Raw genomic sequence first — 18,815 nt, forward strand, 5'->3', positions numbered from 1 at the left:
GAGTAATCGATTTCACGCTGAAAGAGACCATACATCTGCCGTTGGACTTTCTTGTCACGATTAAATATAACTGAGGTTTGCTTGACGTTTGGCCCCACAGCCAACCCTCTTCCTTTTATCTGGGCTTGGGACCGGCACTGTCAGGGTTACCATTAATATATAAATTTATTATTATAAGAAATATATATTATTTATATATAAATATGTTTACATCCCTAAGCCTGTAATCAATTCTAAGTAAAAGGATTTTATAATAAATATTTTAAATTGAAAAAGTATACAACCATGTACAATATATTCAATATACTTTATTTTTGTTAAAACATCATTTTAGGATCCCTAACATATTTAACCATTTTTTTTAAATAAATATTTTAGACATAAAATGTATAAAAAAAAAGAAAAAAGAAAGAAAGAAATTACATTATATACAATGTTCTATTCACAGTATATATAATATACAACATTTTAAAATCCCAAAGCATGTAATAAGGCCTACGTGAAGGGATGTTAAAATACATATTTTAAATAGAAAAAGTATAAAACTGCTTAAAAAAAATATACATGCATATACATTATTTTTCTAGTAATAAGGCCTCAGCCGAGGCATTGAAAGGCCACTCATGTCATCTTGCCAAAAACAACACTGACAGTATAAACATACTGTACTCCTCATCAATAATGTGAATGCTGTTTAGATGCTTTCCGGTTAATTGGCAGGGGATTGGGAAAACCCAACACAAACCAGTCATTGTAAAGCATCTGCTCCAGGGCAATCCTGTGCTCTGGATTACACTGCAGACAAGCCCACAAAAATTGGATGCACTCTGTGCAAAAAATAGATGAGATTTGATTATTATCTTAACTTTACACATGCTATCTTTAGCTTTATACATGCTACATAATCATTAACACTTAGCTGAAAATATTACCTTGTGACACTGCAAATACAGACTGGTTGCTCCCCAAGCAGTACAAGTCTCTGTCTTTTGGAAAACGCCCATGCAGCATTGTAAACAGGAGCACCCCTAATGAATACACTGTTGCGGGCTTTGCGTGATATCTGCCTCTGTCATGATATTCTGGAGGGATGTATGGTTTTGTACCTGGGGGAAATACATTTTGTTAGATGTTTATAACACAAGCATGTTGACTACATACAGAATGCATCTGAGTGAGCTAATCAATCTGATAGCAAAGCGATTCATAATACTTACCCAAGCAGGTGCTGTAGCCTGAATCCTTCACGAGGTTCCCACACCCAAAGTCAATCAATTTGATCTCCAAAGTTGTCGGGTTCACAAGCACATTTTCCAGCTTGATGTCACGATGGAAAATGCCACGATTGAGGCAAAAGTTAGCGGCATAAATTACTTGCCACATGAGGTACTTTGCTATCTGCTCGTTGAGGACACCTCCATTGCATTTCAAAAGTTTTGCCATATCCATGCTTGGCACGGGGCGCTCCATGACGATTAAGTAGTAGTCTGGGTCGTCCTGCCAGTCCAGCATTTCAATTATATGTGGACAGCTGGGTTTCCTATTGATGATGACTGCCAACGCAATCTCTAAAGGAAGAGGTTTGGGGTGAAAAGCCTGAAAAATGAAAAAATTATCATTAGATTGAAGTAATTTGCACCATTCTTTGTCAAAGGAAGTTTGCCTATTGAAACGTGATTAACATCAATATGAGATGGTGTTATGAGATGATAAACAGTGAATGAGAAGAAGAATGCAGAGAGCGAAGCATACTCACAGTGCTGATATATTTAGTGTGTTTCGTCTTTTTGACATATTTCACAGCCACCTGATTACCAGAGCAAGGAATAAACAATTAACGTGTGTACAGAGATGATTCCATTCCAGACATTAATTCTGAAGAGAAGTACATCAACCAGCAGTAAATTAAAACCTAATAAAGTGTTTGGTCAGTCTTAAAAAGTTATCTAAATGAGATTAATTCAAAAGGAAGTAAAAAGACTAAATACCTTAAGACCATCCTTAACACGAGTCCCTTTTCGCACTGACCCAAATCCTCCTTCACCCAGCCTGCCACCAAATTTGTACCGCCAACAAATATGATCTGTTAAATACAAGTAAACGTAAATGACATCAAATTTTATTCTTATTCATTTTATAATAAAAATGCATTTGACACACTGGAGGATCATTTAAATGAACTAAAAGTTAAATGGTGATAGAATGTATTACAAAAACTTACTGTACATATTACAGCTGTTTTGGGGTATGGCAGTAAAGTTACCTTTGTCCAGCTCTCCTGTTGCAACAGAGTCTACTGGAGTACACACAGCACTGGCAATGCCCATATCTACTTGAGGATTCCTTGCAGAGGCAATGCCCCCATCTTCTTTGGGAAGCACTGCACGGTTAAAGCCCTCATCTATTTTGGAATGCTCTACAGAGGCAACTTCCCTCTCTGCTTTGGGTCTCACAACAGAGTTAACGTCCTGATGTACTATGAGACTCCCTGCAGAGGCAACGGCACTGTGTGCTATGGAGGTCACTGCAGAGACAAAGCTGTCGTCAGTGTCTTTACCTGCTGATGAACACACCGACATGTCGAGGACTGCCGGTTGAAGGACATCTTCAGTGTATTCAGCAGTGGGGGTCAGTTCCTTGAGGTCTAAAATGCAAATAAAGAATAAAATATTATAATTATTAAATTGCAAATCCATGTTTAATTGTTTTTTCACTTAGAGGCACTTTTTTGTGGAATTTGAAAAAGCAAACTTTTCTAGATGATGTAAATTGTAAATTGAGTGGTTTGGCAATGACACCTAAGAAAGTTATCTTACATCAAACTCAGATAAAAATGCTCAACATAATTTCATTCCAGTATTTCATTTAAGTTTCCGTTATTTAAGAGTCACATATTAAGCAAAACTAATAACTAAAAATTCTATTTTACTTTGACTATGCCTCGTGTATGTTCCTGTTCCCAATACAGAAGTCTGGTACAGCTTCTCAGCCTTAGCAACACTGTACTTTTTTCTTCTTAAGTGCCACCTCCAAAACCTCTTCCTTTCTCTCGTATTCTTTTCTTTCCCTGACTCACTACCACCACCCACATCAGCCACACAAGCCCCAACAGGGGTCTCATTATCCTGATCAGGATGGGGTTGGGATGTCCTCTTTAACAAAGTCCTTAGACGATTCAGTGCCTTGTTTAATAGGCCCATTTTTACACAGGTTACCGATAATACTGCGTTACTTTTACAGGACTTTGATATCCGACTACTTCAAACCTTCAAATGAGCAGGAGAGAATCGCGCCTTTTATATATGCTGGCGAAAATTCTAAAAGTGACGTCATTAGGTCACATGCAGAAGTAGCCTACGAAACATTTTTCAAAACATAACAAAATCAATGGCTAAAGTGTCATGAAAGTGTCGGGAATTTCCCCTACTTATTAAAAAGTTATACGTTCATTACAGTAGCGAACATCATAAACGTGATAAACATCAGCCGGACACGACCTCAGCATATAATATATAACAAATGACAAAGATTTAAACTTTGTATACATTATTCGCCTTATACAGTTATTCATTGTTTATATAATTAAGTTATAGTGTTTTTATTCGTAAAGTAGCTAACTGCAAATATTGCAACAATGATTTCGTAAGCAGCATTCATTTTGAAGTAGGTAATGATATAAACGGTGGTTAAATACAACATTTTCATGGAAACGGTAATAAACATTTGTGCGATCTTGGAGGGTCTGAAATAGATGTTGCTCAATCAGGACATTAAAAATATACACATCATAATTTATTCAGAGAAATAACTGACTATATATATAGGTACAGTAGGCTATGGGTTTTTAAAGACATGAAGCTTTATTTCCAAGCTAGTATTTAAGCTTTTCATTTAATTATAGAGCAGTATTAACAGATTATTCATTGTAATATATTCGAATCCTTTACTGATAGCCTACTAAAACGTCCATGTGTAATAATTCCTGAATAATTATGTTCATAAAGGAATAAGGTAGCCTATATTTTTGTGTTTGATCAGTGTCCCATTGATGCGCGTGTCAATGTATTAATAACCCGCACCCGTCCGACGTGTTCAACCCATCCGCAACTCAGACCGCTAAAAAAGGAAAAGAAAATATTGTACCCGACCCACTTCCTGACGCGCATTTTTTAAAAGTAGTAAATGCTCACCATAGCGTCATTTTGGCCATAGACGTAGGAATTATTTAGGCAAAAAAAAAAAAAGATTGTATGTTTTATTAGGCTATCAGTTATATTTCGAAAACAAATAAACAACCAAAAAATGTAAAACGTGCAGTAACGTTAGTAGGCTACTTTACTCATGTTTTACTGTAAGTTTTAATACAACCCAAACATGGTTATTGAAGTTCATGCTAATCAGGTGTTTAATCATGTGTTTGATAAGCCACTCACATTCAGACAGGTACAACAGTGTTCCTGTTCACACATTTTAACCCTCAAACATTTTATTATGCTCTTGATTTATCTATTTCTTTCACTATAGTGTGACAGTCCACTCTTCAGAAAAGTGATGGTTTGGGAGATAATACATCAGAAGATCCTGTAAGCCCTGAAGCAACCAGTCCTTCAAACATTTTCAAACAGCTTATGTTCTTTCTGTGTAAATTCAATTTAGCATAGATTTATGAATAGTTACATGGGTTTTCTTTACAAGCAGTGCGCTTTGGAAAAGTACTGAGATGAATAAAATCTGAGGTTTAACTGCAGACTTGTCTTGTGTGATAGAAATCATGATAGAATGGATGTAAATTCAGTAAACTTATTGAAGTGAAACAGGGGCGCTGCACAAGATCCTGGGCCCTATGCAGTCCTAATGGGCCCCCCACCCTTGAAAATATATATTCCAGACTTTTCAAGGGCCCTCTCTTCCTTTGGGGCCCTGGTAATCAGTACTGGTTTTACCCCCAGTCCGACAGAGCTCTGTGATCAGTCAGCCTCTTTTGCAATGACCTTTTGTGTCTGATTACACCAGGTGTCTTCAATATTGAACCTTTTCACAATATTCTAATTTTCTGAGATACTGAATTTGGGATTTCCTTAGTTGTCAGTTATAAACATCAAAATTAAAAGAAATAAACATTTTAAATATATCAGTCTGTGTACTGAATAAATATAATATCAATCAATCAATCAATCAATCAATCACCTTTATTTATATAGTGCTTTAAACAAAATACATCGCGTCAAAGCACTGAACAACATTCATTTGGAAAACAGTGTCTCAATAATGCAAAATGATAGTTAAGGCAGTTCATCATTGAATTTAGTGATGTCATCTCTGTTCAGTTAAATAGTGTCTGTGCATTTATTTGCAATCAAGTCAATGATATCGCTGTAGATGAAGTGACCCCAACTAAGCAAGCCAGAGACGACAGCAGCAAGGAACCGAAACTCCATCGGTGACAGAATGGAGAAAAAAACCTTGGGAGAAACCAGGCTCAGTTGGGGGGCCAGTTCTCCTCTGACCAGACGAAACCAGCCGTTCAATTCCTGCAGCAAAGTCAGATCATGCAGAAGAATCATCTGGTTCCTGTGGTCTTGTCCTGGTGGTCGTCTGAGACAAGGTCTTTACAGGGGATCTGTATCTGGGGCTCTAGTTGTCCTGGTCTCCGCTGTCTTTCAGGGCAGTAGAGGTCCTTTCTAGGTGCTGATCCACCATCTGGTCTGGATACGTACTGGATCCGGATGACTGCAGTGACCCTCTGATCTGGAAACAGACTGGATCTGGTGGCCACGGTGACCTGCGAACAAGAGAGAAACAGACAAATATTAGCGTAGATGCCATTCTTCTAATGATGTAGAAGGTACATGTTATGTGAACTGTTTCTGGTTCCGGTTTACCTAATTAAAGCAGCCTAAAAATCCTTTAACGGATTTGGATATTAAAAGCATATTAGTATGTTATGTGTATGCCAGGTTAAAGAGATGGGTCTTTAATCTAGATTTAAACTGCAAGAGTGTGTCTGCCTCCCGAACAATGTTAGGTAGGTTATTCCAGAGTTTAGGCGCCAAATAGGAAAAGGATCTGCCACCCGCAGTTGATTTTGATATTCTAGGTATTATCAAATTGCCTGAGTTTTGAGAACGTAGCGGACATAGAGGAGTATAATGTAAAAGGAGCTCATTCAAATACTGAGGTGCTAAACCATTCAGGGCTTTATAAGTAATAAGCAATATTTTAAAATCTATACGATGTTTGATAGGGAGCCAGTGCAGTGTGGACAGGACCGGGCTAATATGGTCATACTTCCTGATTCTAGTAAGAACTCTTGCTGCTGAATTTTGGACTAGCTGTAGTTTGTTTACTAAGCGTGCAGAACAACCACCCAATAAAGCATTACAATAATCTAACCTTGAAGTCATAAATGCATGGATTAACATTTCTGCATTTGACATTGAGAGCATAGGCCGTAATTTAGATATATTTTTGAGATGGAAAAATGCAGTTTTACAAATGCTAGAAACGTGGCTTTCTAAGGAAAGATTGCGATCAAATAGCACACCTAGGTTCCTAACTGATGATATTCTAATTATATGACCAGCCCATGTATATCAAATATATTTTATAATTCATAATATTATATGTATACACACACACACGCATATATATATATATATATATATATATATATATATATATATATATATATATATATATATATATATATATATATATATGCAACAGTAGCATTGTTTTTTTTTTATTCTTTTTTACAATTTTAAAAGAATTGTTTATATGTGTATATTTTCTTTGCAATTTATTCCTGTGATACAAAGCTGAATTTTCAGCATGATTACTCCAGTCTTCAGCATCACGGGATACTTCAGAAAATAATGTGCTTCCATCATTGTAGTGAAAATGATCATATTAACATTGATTATAATAAGAAATGTTTTGTGAGCAAATAATCATATAAATAATGTACCATAAAGAATCATATATGGTACACGGAAGACTGAAGTATAAACGATGCAGAAAATTCGCTTTCCATCACAGGAGTTAACTACGCACTACATATTATAACACTATTAACCTGATTTGATTGTGGTCAGCATGATATAGCAAGACATCTATGAACATTCAACTTTAAAATCAAAGATATTAAAATAAAATAAAGCAGTTGCATTATATAAAGAATTCAGTTTACTGTGTGGTTTTTACAAGAAGCACATAATTCACTTTATACCTGCTTGGTGAGAGTATTGCGCTGATCTCTGAGGTAAATAAAATAAAAATATAGTTTAAAGTTAATAAATACGAGGTAGATTACAGCGTATGTTGTTTAAACAAAAAAAATTTGGAAGAAATTTCCGATCGTAAAACTCTCCTTCAAAGCGAATGATTGACATTATACCCGGCCGCTGTTTAAATTCCCCGCCACGGAAAAGGCGAAACAGCGCCACAACATCTACGTGTGGCCACAAATACAAATAGCATCCGAAGTGTTAAGCGCTACCATAGAGAATGAACGAGGAAAGTTAAGAGAAGTGAAGCTCAACTCCGGGGTTCTTTGCGGGTTGTGATCTAAACCGTTATCATTATTTTAGTTAGCCCTACAGAAAAATATGAACGCCTGTCATTCCAAAATATAACATAATGTGTTTAAAAACAAAGCAATTCTAATAATACCTTACTTTCCGCTTTAGTCAAATATTCCGAGGAATACTCATTTTGAGTCAACTTGACTGAAATATAACTTCAGTTACCGGAAATCTTTAAAGACAGCCCCGTTTTGCACACGTCTCTGTCTCAACACAGAAGCCGTGTGTCATAGGATCAGTTCAGAGAAATCGAAACTTAAGTGATATTGAGCCGTTGTTTGTCTTAATCTGTGTGTAGGCTATGCTACATGAAGTGATATGGCGGCCGCTATTTCTCAGGACCAGTTCAGCTGTCCAATCTGCCTGGATCTACTGAAGAATCCAGTGACCCTTTGCTGTGGACACAGTTTCTGTATGAGCTGCATTACAGGCTGCTGGGATCAAGAAGAACAGAAAGGGGTTTACAGCTGCCCCCAGTGCAGACAGACCTTCAGTCCTAGACCTGCGTTAGGCAAGAATGTGGTGCTTGCTGAAATGTTGGAGAAACTGATAAAGCCCAAACTCCAAACTGTGGTTCCTGCTCAGCATTATGCTGAACCTGGAGATGTAGAGTGTGACGTCTGTACTGAAAGAAAAAGCAAAGCTGTCAAGTCCTGTCTTGTGTGTTTGGAATCTTACTGTCAGACTCATTTTGAACATCATGAAGAATTTCGTTCAGGTTCAGGAAAGCGACACAAAATAACTGATGCCATAGGACAACTCCAGGAGATGATTTGTCATGAGCATAATAAGCTTTTGGAGGTTTATTGTCGTACGGATCAACAGTGCCTTTGTGTGCTCTGTATGATGAAAGAACATAAAACCCATGATGCTGTTACAGTTGCAGAACAGAAGACAGTGCAAGAGGTATGAACTGACTTTATACACTGACATGGTCTAAAAATCAATACTCAGACCCAATACTGTTGTTAATGCTCATGGATTTGAGAAGCAGAAATGACATCAGTAAAACCGAGACCTGTGCAATTACTGCATTATACTTCACATTTTACCATATGAATAGTTGATAGCCTACACTTACATGGCATGAGACTAAGATTAATAATATGCAAAAAAAACAAAAACCTAAGAAATTATACACCATGGCACTACAACACAAATTGTTTACTGGTTATTTCTTTGTCCTACAGAAACACTTAAAGGAGAGACTGAAGCAGCAAATCCAGGAGACAGAGAAAGAGATTCAGGAGCTGAGAGAGGCTGTGAAGTGTCATAAGGTGAGTTATGAGAAGAAGAAATGCTGGCTATTACTTGACCCGAAAATGAAAAAGTCTGTCATCAAACACACAAACACATGCTGTCCCAGATGTAAATGACTTTCTTTCTTCTGTGGAACTCAAACAGAGATTTTTAAAGAAACAGTGAGTCATGTAATTCAAGTTGGTCTCTTAAAATTGAGGTTTTAACTCAACATAATCCATACAAACAAGCCGATAATTTATAGAAAAATACTTATATTTGTTTATTTATAAATTATGTGTTTACCTAAACACATTGTGAAGTGTTATACAAGTGTGTTTCTGCATCACTTCTTGTATGAGTATCACAATTTGCTAACGTCATGCTTTAAAACATGCTTACTGTATGTTTAGGTCAAGTGAAAAATTACCATGAATTTAATGGTAAAAGACTGTAAAAATGATACAGTAAAAACTGTTAAATGGTTAATGGTAAGTCCCCCTACTAAATATGATGAAAATCTTTATTCGACATTACACTTAATTTTACGGTAGTATAACATGCTTGTGTGCAGCACGTTTTATGATGGGTGCACGCACCTTATTTGATGACTTGTGGACTGTTCAACTGCAACACCCGCTGACTGCAATGATAGAGCTAGGAATAGGCAGGAAAATGTTTAATATAACTCTGACTGGATTCGTCTGAAAGAAGAAAGTCATATACACCTAGGATGCTTCAGAGGTTAGTAAAACACAAGCTAATTTTTATTTTTTGGGTGTACTAACCCTTTATGGCAGCGGTCCCCAACCTCCGGGGTCCGTGCGTCATTTGGTACCGGGCCGCACAAGAAAGAATAAATAACTTACATTAAAGATGCAGTCAGTAACTTTTGGCGCTCTCATCTGGCGGAAGAACATTGTTGCCGTAGCTACTTCTCTCTGTTTACATCTATGGCGAGTCACGCAGGTACTGTGCTTCTCTGCAGCGTTGCCGACCCCAACCAGACTAAAATAGTCTGAATATAAACACTTATTATAAGGGTACCGTTAGTGATTCAGGAAAAGACAAAAACACGGTTTGGGAAAATAGATTCATGATTTACTCGCTCATTATATATTTATATTTACATTTTCGACACAAAACAACACTGGCACAACCCTGCGCTGATTGGACCAGTAGAGCCGGGAGTGGAGGGTTTTTGCCTTATCTTATATTTTTAAGGCATGTTTAAACGTCACAGAGTCAGTTATTCATATTATGTTGTTGGCGTGATGTTATGAGGACGCTGCTAATAAAGTTGCATAAGAATACACAGTGGATTCATGTTTATTACTATATTTACAATATACCCCAGTTTTTATGCCAGTCGTATCATTTTATTTTGTTGTATTTATCCGTCACACCTTAAAGCCCGGTCCGTGAAAATATTGTCTGACATTAAACCGGTCCTTGGCGCCAAAAAGGTTGGGGTCCGCTGCTTTAGGGGAACTATCCTCTTACATTATATGGGCTCACAGAGATTAATTTTTTTTTCTGAAAATCTCTGTTTCACAAAAGAAAGAAAGTCATCTGGTACAGCAATAGGGAGAGTTAATGATGAAAGAATTTTTATTTTCAGGTGGAGTATTAATTAACCCAGCAAGAGCTTACTAAATGGACTAATGATAATGTGTCTCATAACAGAGCTCTGCTGAGGCAGCAGTGAAGGACAGTGAGAGGATTTTTACAGAGCTAATCACCTCCATTGAGAGAAGTCGGTCTGAGGTGATTCAGCTGATAAAAGATCAAGAAAAGGCTGCAGTGAGTCGAGCTGAAGAATTCTTGAAGCGTCTAGAGCAGAAGACTGCTGATCTGAGGAAGAAAGAAGCTGAGCTAGAACAGCTTTCACATACTGAGGACATCTGCTTCCTCCAGGTAACAAGAGCTCTGGTAATAATAACTTCTTGTAATTACACAAGCTTTTGCTAATATTAAAATAGTAATGTCAGTAATTCTCTAAAGTGATGCCACATAATGTTGTTCTGTTATTATCTCACTAATTGGCAACTGGTGAAGTAAGCACAGGGCATCAGGTGTTTAAAGTTTTTATACATTTAGTTTCTAAATTGAATATTCACAGAAGTATAAAGTGTTTACTGGGATATGGCCCATATGTTTTAATTTGTTCAGCATGATAAGGGGATAATTCACCCAAAATAACATAATAAAGTGATATTAGATATACTAAATATACTATAATGTACAATTTACCAATTCTAAACTTGTTACACTGACATTTTACACTTTTCATGTGAAAATCCTGTTGTTTGTGTCTGTAGAGTCTCCATTCTCTCTCTGTCTTGCCTGACTCACCCGACATCAAAATTAGTGCTCTTCTGTCCTATGATAATGTAGAAAAATCTGTCTCTCTTCTGAGAAAGAAACTTGAGGATTTCTGCCAAGAGAAGATAGAAGCAATGTCTTGTAGAGGTAAAGTACTGGATGATGTATTTACTCTGAGAAATAAGTCAATATGCAAGTACAAAGCTGAAATGGATTTCTCTATTTTACATGTATTTCTTTATTTGAAATTTATTTAAAGGCTGTGTTGCAGGGTTAATTTTTCAACGAATTTGTGCAATTTGCATGTTGGTAATAAACATTTAAACTTATCCATTGTGTTTTATGTTGTTGGGTATCACAAAACGGAATATAATATGAAAAAGTAGGTACTATCTTACAGCGGTCTCATTTCCCCCACAATGCATTGCATTACGTCACGTTGGGGAGAGAATTTACCAAAGCCCGCCTTGAGAGCATTGAGAGTGACTAGAGAGTTAGTAGACGAGAGTATTCAGATAGCGCAGATTATAGATAAATACATAGATAGATAGATAGATAGATAGATAGACAGACAGATCGATAGATAGATATCGACCAACAGCGACCAAAACGCACTCACTTCCCTACAGCACAAGCTTTCCAGCGCAGTTTCAATGGGACGGCACCCACACAAGCACCTGCCAAACACAGCGACTCACATGCGGCTACGTTTGCAACAACATTTTCACCGGAGGAAGAGATAAACGCTTAGAAACGCCCATATAGCTAGCATGATGCCTTCTATTTCTAGATGACAAAGACAAAGTTTACCAGTTCTATGACACTATGTGACATTTTAAAAATGATATACATATCTTAAGTGATTTATGTACCCATTAATTGAAAGTGGTGGTTAACCTGCAACATGGCCTTTAATAAAAGACACTTGCTTCTCATATAGTGTGTTTAGTGTATAAATGTTAATTTTCCAAAACCATCAAAAGTCGTAGATTATAGAAACTATTGGTTTACAATGACTTGGAAAATGCAGCCAAATTTAAATATTATAAATGTATTAAATAAAATAATTTTTATATAAAAATTGTGGATTTCACACCAATGTGTACTGTTTGTTGATTTTCATAGTGAATTGCATCCAGATAATTTCCTTTCCTGAACCCAAGACCAGAGAAGAGTTCCTCCAATGTAAGTTAATATAGAAATATACAAACACAGAAAGATATACCAGTGGTTCTCATTTAGTGGCTAAAAATTTATTTACATAATGTAAATTTTCCTATTCAGCCTGTGTCAAATTATTTCATTGAACCTAAGCAGTTAATGATAATATTTATCACTGCCCGGTTGTTATAAATGTTTTATATAGTTGGTCCTGAAAAAATAAATAATAATAATAATAATGAAAGCAATTGTGTCATTGTTCAGACGGAGTGGCAAACATGAGGCAGGATTTGGAAACATGCATATTTTTGAACCACACAGTTTATTTCTATGCGTTTAAATTGTTAAATATGCTGTATTTAGTTAAATGGAAGCTTAATCACATTTTTGCCTTTAATTGACTTCTACCAAGGGAGGCATTATCACTAAAGAGAAATTAGCACAAATCCAGACTTTTCAAAAATGTGGGGCTGAGCTTCAAGATAATTTGAAAATTTGAAAAAATGTATTCAAATTTATACTAAAAAAGGTCAGATTTGTTATCAGCATAATAACCACAGACTCTACTATAATGTGAGACATGCAATTTTGCTAAATTTATGCAGAAATAAATTTGAGGAAGAACTTTTTCTTAAAATATAATTAAAAAAAATGTTTTGTTTGTTTAAACAACAAATGAATTAAATTGTTCGATGATTAACGATTAAAACGATCGTTAATGCGCATCTCGTTCTCTAATCAGCAGTAAATTCCATCAGGTGTGTGATTTTGGTGCACCCCTAAATATTTTATAATTTATTAATATTTAAATTCTATATTTACTGTTGTAAAGTATGGACACCACTTTTCACGATTTCTTGCTGGAGTGCCCATGAGCTTTGCTAGAGTGCACTCCATTCCAAATTCTTGCCACTTCACTCTGGACTCCATTTCCCATAATCCTTTGCCTGCCTGTACTCATCATCAATTGCAATCAACCGTCTCTCATCACCTCATCAATCTCACACTATAAGAACAGCACACACACATACTAATGTCGCTGGTGATTTAATTTTTGGATGTTTTCCAAGTTTCCTAGTTTTGCCTTGCCTTAGTGTTTTGATCGTTGACTGTTTCCTTGACTCTGATTGTTTGCTACCTGCCCTTAACTTTGCCTGTTCAATGAATTAATCTTTTGCCATTGCCTTGGATGTGAATTTTTGCTGGTGTTTGGCTCTGCCTGTTTTGACCACGTTTTTCTAATAAAGCCTGCAGTTGGATCCCCACTCCGTTGTCACCTCCATTGTTACAAAATCACCAGTCACACCTGGATCTAGCGGCTTTAATTGGCAACTCAGCCCAACCATGGACCCAGTAGACCAACTGTTACATCTTTGTCAAGAAGACCTATCTCTTGAGGAGTATGTTCACTGGTTCTATGAGTTGTCATCTGTGACTGTGACTGTTTTGATGACATTTTATTTATTTAATTATTCCATTTTGGACTCCGTAAACTACAGGGGCGCCCCCAAAGGGGTGGCCACGGCTAGGATGATTTGCAGTGGGTACTGGGTAGTATTAGTTTAAATGCTGAATATAAATTCACAATAGTTTAAGAACTGAAAAAAAATTCCAGCACTGGATGCAGCCACCAAAATATAGTGCAGATTGGTGCCACCAGAGTATCTGCCCAAACAACTAGTTTGTGGAAAAAAATCCAGATCTAATTCCATGTCGAAGTAATGCTAGACTCTTTTACCGGCTGTTTTGAAGGAAGATAAACGTTCGCGACGAAAAAATATGTGCAAACTGTAATGAAGCAGAGGATCAGTTAGTTCCTCACTTTCCGCGCTGACACCAAGATCGTTCACTTGCTTCAGTGAAAGTATAATGTGCCTAATGTTTTCGACTTGTACATTACACGTCACGCCCTGATGTCACGTGTCGTTACGGGATCTTTACGGGTTGTGTGTGATAGCACGCACATATCCCAGGTCATCACTGGCAGTGTGAAAGTGCAAAATCTAGCGACCCAGGAACAATTGCCGGAACACTTTACCCCTGTATTTGCCGGAATGGCAGTGTGAAAGGGGCTTAAGCAACATGAAAATGTTTAGTTCCTGAATGAATCAACCATTTAAAAGATTAGGTTAAATCGCAATAACTCATTTATTAACAGTGACTCACTCCCACCTACTAGCGGTTTTAACTTCACATTTAAGGTACCTTTTCATTTTTTTTTATAATTTCAAACATCAGTTTTCAATGTTTTATATTTTACATACCAAAAAATTATTCATTCATTTGTAACTGCAGGTTAAAGTATTCCATGTCCCTCAGAGCTGCATTAAACAGTAGATCTGTAAAAAGATCTAAATGGCGCTTCAGATGCAGCTTCTGTTTTCTCTGCATTGCAAAGATACATTTTGTTGATACTGGTTGCATTTGATTGTTAACAGCCCAAATGCAAGAATTTGACCTAAAAGATGGTGCACACTTTTAGAAAGAATGGCATAAAGGTAAAAAAAAAAGAGTCAGCTGTCACCACAATTACAAAATAAGATATGAGCACAATTACACACTCAGTCAATTATTGTCAATTTATCGTTATCGATAAAATCACAGAAATCACAGATTTTTTTGTCAATATTGCAAACCCTTAATATTTTTTTCTTAATTGTGGTGTGCCATCCCAAGATTTACTATAGCCTCTTCTGGCCACCCCTATTAAAATATTCTGGGGGTAGCACTGGTAAACCAACTAAATCATTTTTACCTGGAGGGGAGTTTGATGGTAGTCTGAGGGACAGTATGGACTATGCACTATTATGTGGTTCCTTTTACTGTAGGAGAAGCAGAGTCTCTGCCCAAAATGGCTGCCAATCCAGAAACCTTTTGCAAGATTGCTCCCATCTTGTCATCAGTCTTGTCCCGCCATGGCTGCCGTTCCAGAGTCTCATCCCATAATGGCTTCCGTTCAAAAGCCTGGTCACGTCAAGCCTGCCAGTCAAGTCGAGTCGACTCACAGATGATCTCCCTGAGTCAAGTCGAGTCGACTCACAGCTGATCTCCTGGAGTCGAGTCGACTCAAAGCTGATCTCCCTGAGTCAAGTCGAGTTGACTCACAGCTGATCTCTCTGAGTCAAGTCGAGTCGACTCACAGCTGATCTCCCTGAGGCAAGTCGAGTCAACTCACAGCTGTTCTCCCAGAGTCGAGTCGACTCACAGATGATCTCCCTGAGTCAAGTCGAGTCGACTCATAAGTGATCTCCCTGAGTCGAGTCTACTCACAGCTGATCTCCCGGGGTCGAGTCGAGTCAACTCACAGCTGATCTCCCTGATTCGAGTGGACACAGAGCAGATTTCCCTGAGTCACGTCTCGTTTGTTCACTCAGAGTCCTGTCTGTTGCATCCCGATCCTCAAGTAATAGTATCCCAGACTGGCATCCAGCTTGGAGGACCCTAAACCCTTCTGTCCCATAAGTAATCCCCTTGTCTGCTGCATTTCCTGTATGAGGAATTGCTTTCTGGTGTATGGGCTGCGTTCACTACCACCAAAGTTTCAGAGCCAGCGACGTCCATGGAAGGATTGCCAGAGGTGGCAGTGATGTCCTTTCCGGATGCTACGGAGGTAGCATATGCTGCAGAACCTCTTGAGGTGATGTCTTTCACTTTGGCTCTGGTTTCGGTAGTGGCGCCCATTAATTAACTCCCCATCTGTCCTGTCACGGCTGTGGAGGTCGTCTGTGAACTCTCTGCCTGTCCTGTCATGGCTACAGAGGGTGTAGCTGTGACAGTCTTGCCAGTTACTGTCAAGAAGATTATGAACTGTCATTCTATCCAGAATCAATCCATGAAGCTGTTTCTGAGTTATCTGCCTGTCCCATTTCCCTCAGTGAGACTGATGTTGAATCACCTGTTCCAATCCCATCAACAATTCTGATTTAGTACTATATGCCTGCCCAGTATCAGTCCATGAGTTGTTTGTCAGTTTAGTTCCAGTCTTTTTACACTATCTTTGCCAATACATCCAGTTTTTAACTGTCTACCTATTCTGTCTCATTCAAAGAGTATAATTCTGAACCATATGTCTGTCTCAGTTCTTACAAAGAGCCTAACTTTGAAATGTATGCCTGTCCAGTTTCGGTCAGTGAGCCTGTTTATGAACTCTCTGCCCATTCAGTGGTCACCAGGGAAATTATTGATGAACTTGTTGTATTCTTTGCCTCTGTTCTTGAGACCGTCTGTCTCATATGACTCAGTTTTTCCTAGTCCCCAATCACTGCCATGGGTTTGTGATCAGTCTGGTCTGTTATGGTGGTCTTCAACTATGCTCTGGTGGTCTTCTGCTCTGTCTGCTTCACCGTGGTGGTCTCCTGTTCCATCTGCTCCACCAAGGAGGTCTTCTGCTCTGCCATGGAGGTTTTCTGCTCTGTCTGCTTCACCCAGGTGGTCTTCTGCTCCATCTGCTTCGCCCTGGTGGGATCCTTCTGTTTGCTCTGCCATGGAGGACTTCTGATCTGCCCAGGTGGTCTTTTGCTCAGTCTGCTCTGCTTTGGTAGGGCACCCCATTCCCAACTCTTGGCACTTCACTCTGGACTCCATTTCCCATAATCCTTTGTTCAGACTCATCAATTGCAATTACCTGCCTTATATCGGTCTCCCATTATAAGGACAGCACACACATGCTCGCATCGCTGGTGATTGAATGTTTGGATGTTTTCGTAGTTTCCTGTGAGTTCCTTGTTTTGCCTTGCCTTAGTGTTTTGACCGTGGACTGTTTCCTTGACTCCGATTGATTGCTGTTCCATGGATTACTCTTTTGCCATTTGATGTGATTGTTTGCTGATGTTTGACCCTGCCTGTTTCCACCACGTTCTTCTAATAAAGCCTGCAATTGGATCCCCACTCCTTTGTCGCCTCCATCGTTACACCACTGCACCGAAACAATAAGATAATAGAAAACTATAGTTTTAATTTTGAGGTAGAAATGCCCTTATGCATCTGGGGAAATAATTTAAGCATTTCCTTTCACCATTTTCACTGTTAAGTTGAATTATTTTTATTAAGTAATATATACATTTTAAAAAGTAATTTTGTTTACATTAAAAATTTTTTTGTACTTTACATTGAAAAACCAGTGACTTCAGAAATGCACACATTCATTCTGCTGACACCAATATAAGTGTATGTATGATGTGTACAAACATTTCCTAAGGTGTTTCTCTTTTTTTTTTTGGACATCCATTAGATCGCAGCAAGTTTACTCTGGATCCAAACACAGTGAATAAAAACCTTCATCTCTCTGACGGGAACAGAATGGCTACTTGCGTGAATATAGTCCAGAAGTATCCTGATCATCCAGACAGATTTGATTATTGGGAGCAGGTGTTGTGTAGAGAGAAAGTGTGTGGACGCTGTTATTGGGAGGTTGAGTTGAAGAGGGGTGTGGGTATATCAGTTGCATATAAAAGCATCAGCAGGAAAGGCACAGGTAACGCATCTTTGTTTGGAAGTAATGGTCAGTCCTGGAAACTCTCCTGTAATCCCTGGAGCTGTTCGTTCAGGCACAATAACAGAAAGATAAAACTGCCTCTAGAGCCCAGCTCCTGTATAGGAGTGTATGTGGATCACAGTGCAGGAATTCTGTCTTTTTATAGAGTCTCTGACAAAATGACCCTCATCCACAGAGAACAGACCACATTCGCTCAGCCTCTCTATCCTGGGTTCAGGGTTATTGAGGAATCATCAGTGAAACTCTGTGATCTGTAAATATTAAGGCTGTAAAAATCAGGTTAAAGCATTCTTTTACTTTGCATCTAACCAAAAATTGTAGACAAAACTAATTTACGTATAATTTTTTAAAGCATTAAAAAGGAAATTTTGTTCCAAGCTTTAGAAATACTGTGGATATCAAGGCAGAAATAATTAGCCAGAACATTAAATATTTAATACTACATTTCCTTTTTTCTAATATAACAATTATTCAAAATTCAGTTGATTTTAAAACTAGAATGCAATCATTACTTGTTTTTATTTTATTTTATATATCTTTTTTACCACAAACTTCCTTATTGGACAAAGTTATGAATAGTTTAAACAGCTATGAAAACAAACAAACAAATGAGTAAATATTACAGATTGTATCAGTGAATTAGGGTTCATCCAGCTACATTAATTTTGTCTGCAGATAAAGGTGGAAGGAAACACCCAAAATAAATATAAGTATAAGAATAAAACAAGCAGCAATGTACAGTATTGTCATGTAGCACAAATTGTGATACAGTATTTCCCAGCTTCTGTATTAATCTAATTTTAAACTTATGACAAAACAAATCTTATGACATTTTGCTGTTGTAAGTTTGCGAGTTAATTTGAGTAAACCTGTCCACCAAATGAATGAATGTAAATAAGAGTGAAATAACTAAAAAGAGGAAAAATGCCTCAAAAATAGCATCTAAAAATTCATAAAGGCATACGGTAATGTAATATAGTGTGAAGCATTTGTGAGCCAAACATGTCCTGGCT

General features: G+C 37.7%; 2 protein-coding genes across 3 annotated transcripts; one reads left to right on the forward strand and one right to left on the reverse strand.

The window, feature by feature from the left end:
* Nucleotides 1-576: 576 nt before the first annotated feature.
* Nucleotides 577-2,579, reverse strand: LOC127961916 (serine/threonine-protein kinase pim-2-like). Its single transcript, XM_052561227.1, has 6 exons — nt 2,227-2,579; nt 1,989-2,124; nt 1,757-1,807; nt 1,218-1,596; nt 933-1,106; nt 577-827 (listed from the first exon to the last, which is right to left on the reverse strand). The coding sequence occupies exons 1-6, from the start codon at nt 2,577-2,579 to the stop codon at nt 676-678; spliced, it is 1,245 nt and encodes a 414-aa protein (XP_052417187.1). The 3' UTR covers nt 577-675.
* Nucleotides 2,580-7,713: 5,134 nt separating this feature from the next.
* On the forward strand, nt 7,714-18,412 carry LOC127962430 (tripartite motif-containing protein 16-like protein). 2 transcript variants are annotated; one of them, XM_052561988.1, is made up of 7 exons: nt 7,714-8,489; nt 8,774-8,860; nt 10,509-10,739; nt 11,144-11,294; nt 12,273-12,332; nt 13,556-13,708; nt 17,539-17,675. In XM_052561988.1, the coding sequence occupies exons 1-6, from the start codon at nt 7,902-7,904 to the stop codon at nt 13,663-13,665; spliced, it is 1,227 nt and encodes a 408-aa protein (XP_052417948.1). In that variant the 5' UTR covers nt 7,714-7,901; the 3' UTR covers nt 13,666-13,708; nt 17,539-17,675. The 2 variants fall into 2 exon arrangements, with proteins under 2 accessions (XP_052417948.1, XP_052417947.1); XM_052561987.1 differs by lacking the exon at nt 13,556-13,708 and having other exon boundaries at nt 7,716-8,489; nt 17,539-18,412.
* Nucleotides 18,413-18,815: the final 403 nt, after the last annotated feature.

Source organism: Carassius gibelio, chromosome B7 (genome assembly GCF_023724105.1).
Source record: "Carassius gibelio isolate Cgi1373 ecotype wild population from Czech Republic chromosome B7, carGib1.2-hapl.c, whole genome shotgun sequence".
Taxonomy (NCBI): domain Eukaryota; kingdom Metazoa; phylum Chordata; class Actinopteri; order Cypriniformes; family Cyprinidae; genus Carassius; species Carassius gibelio.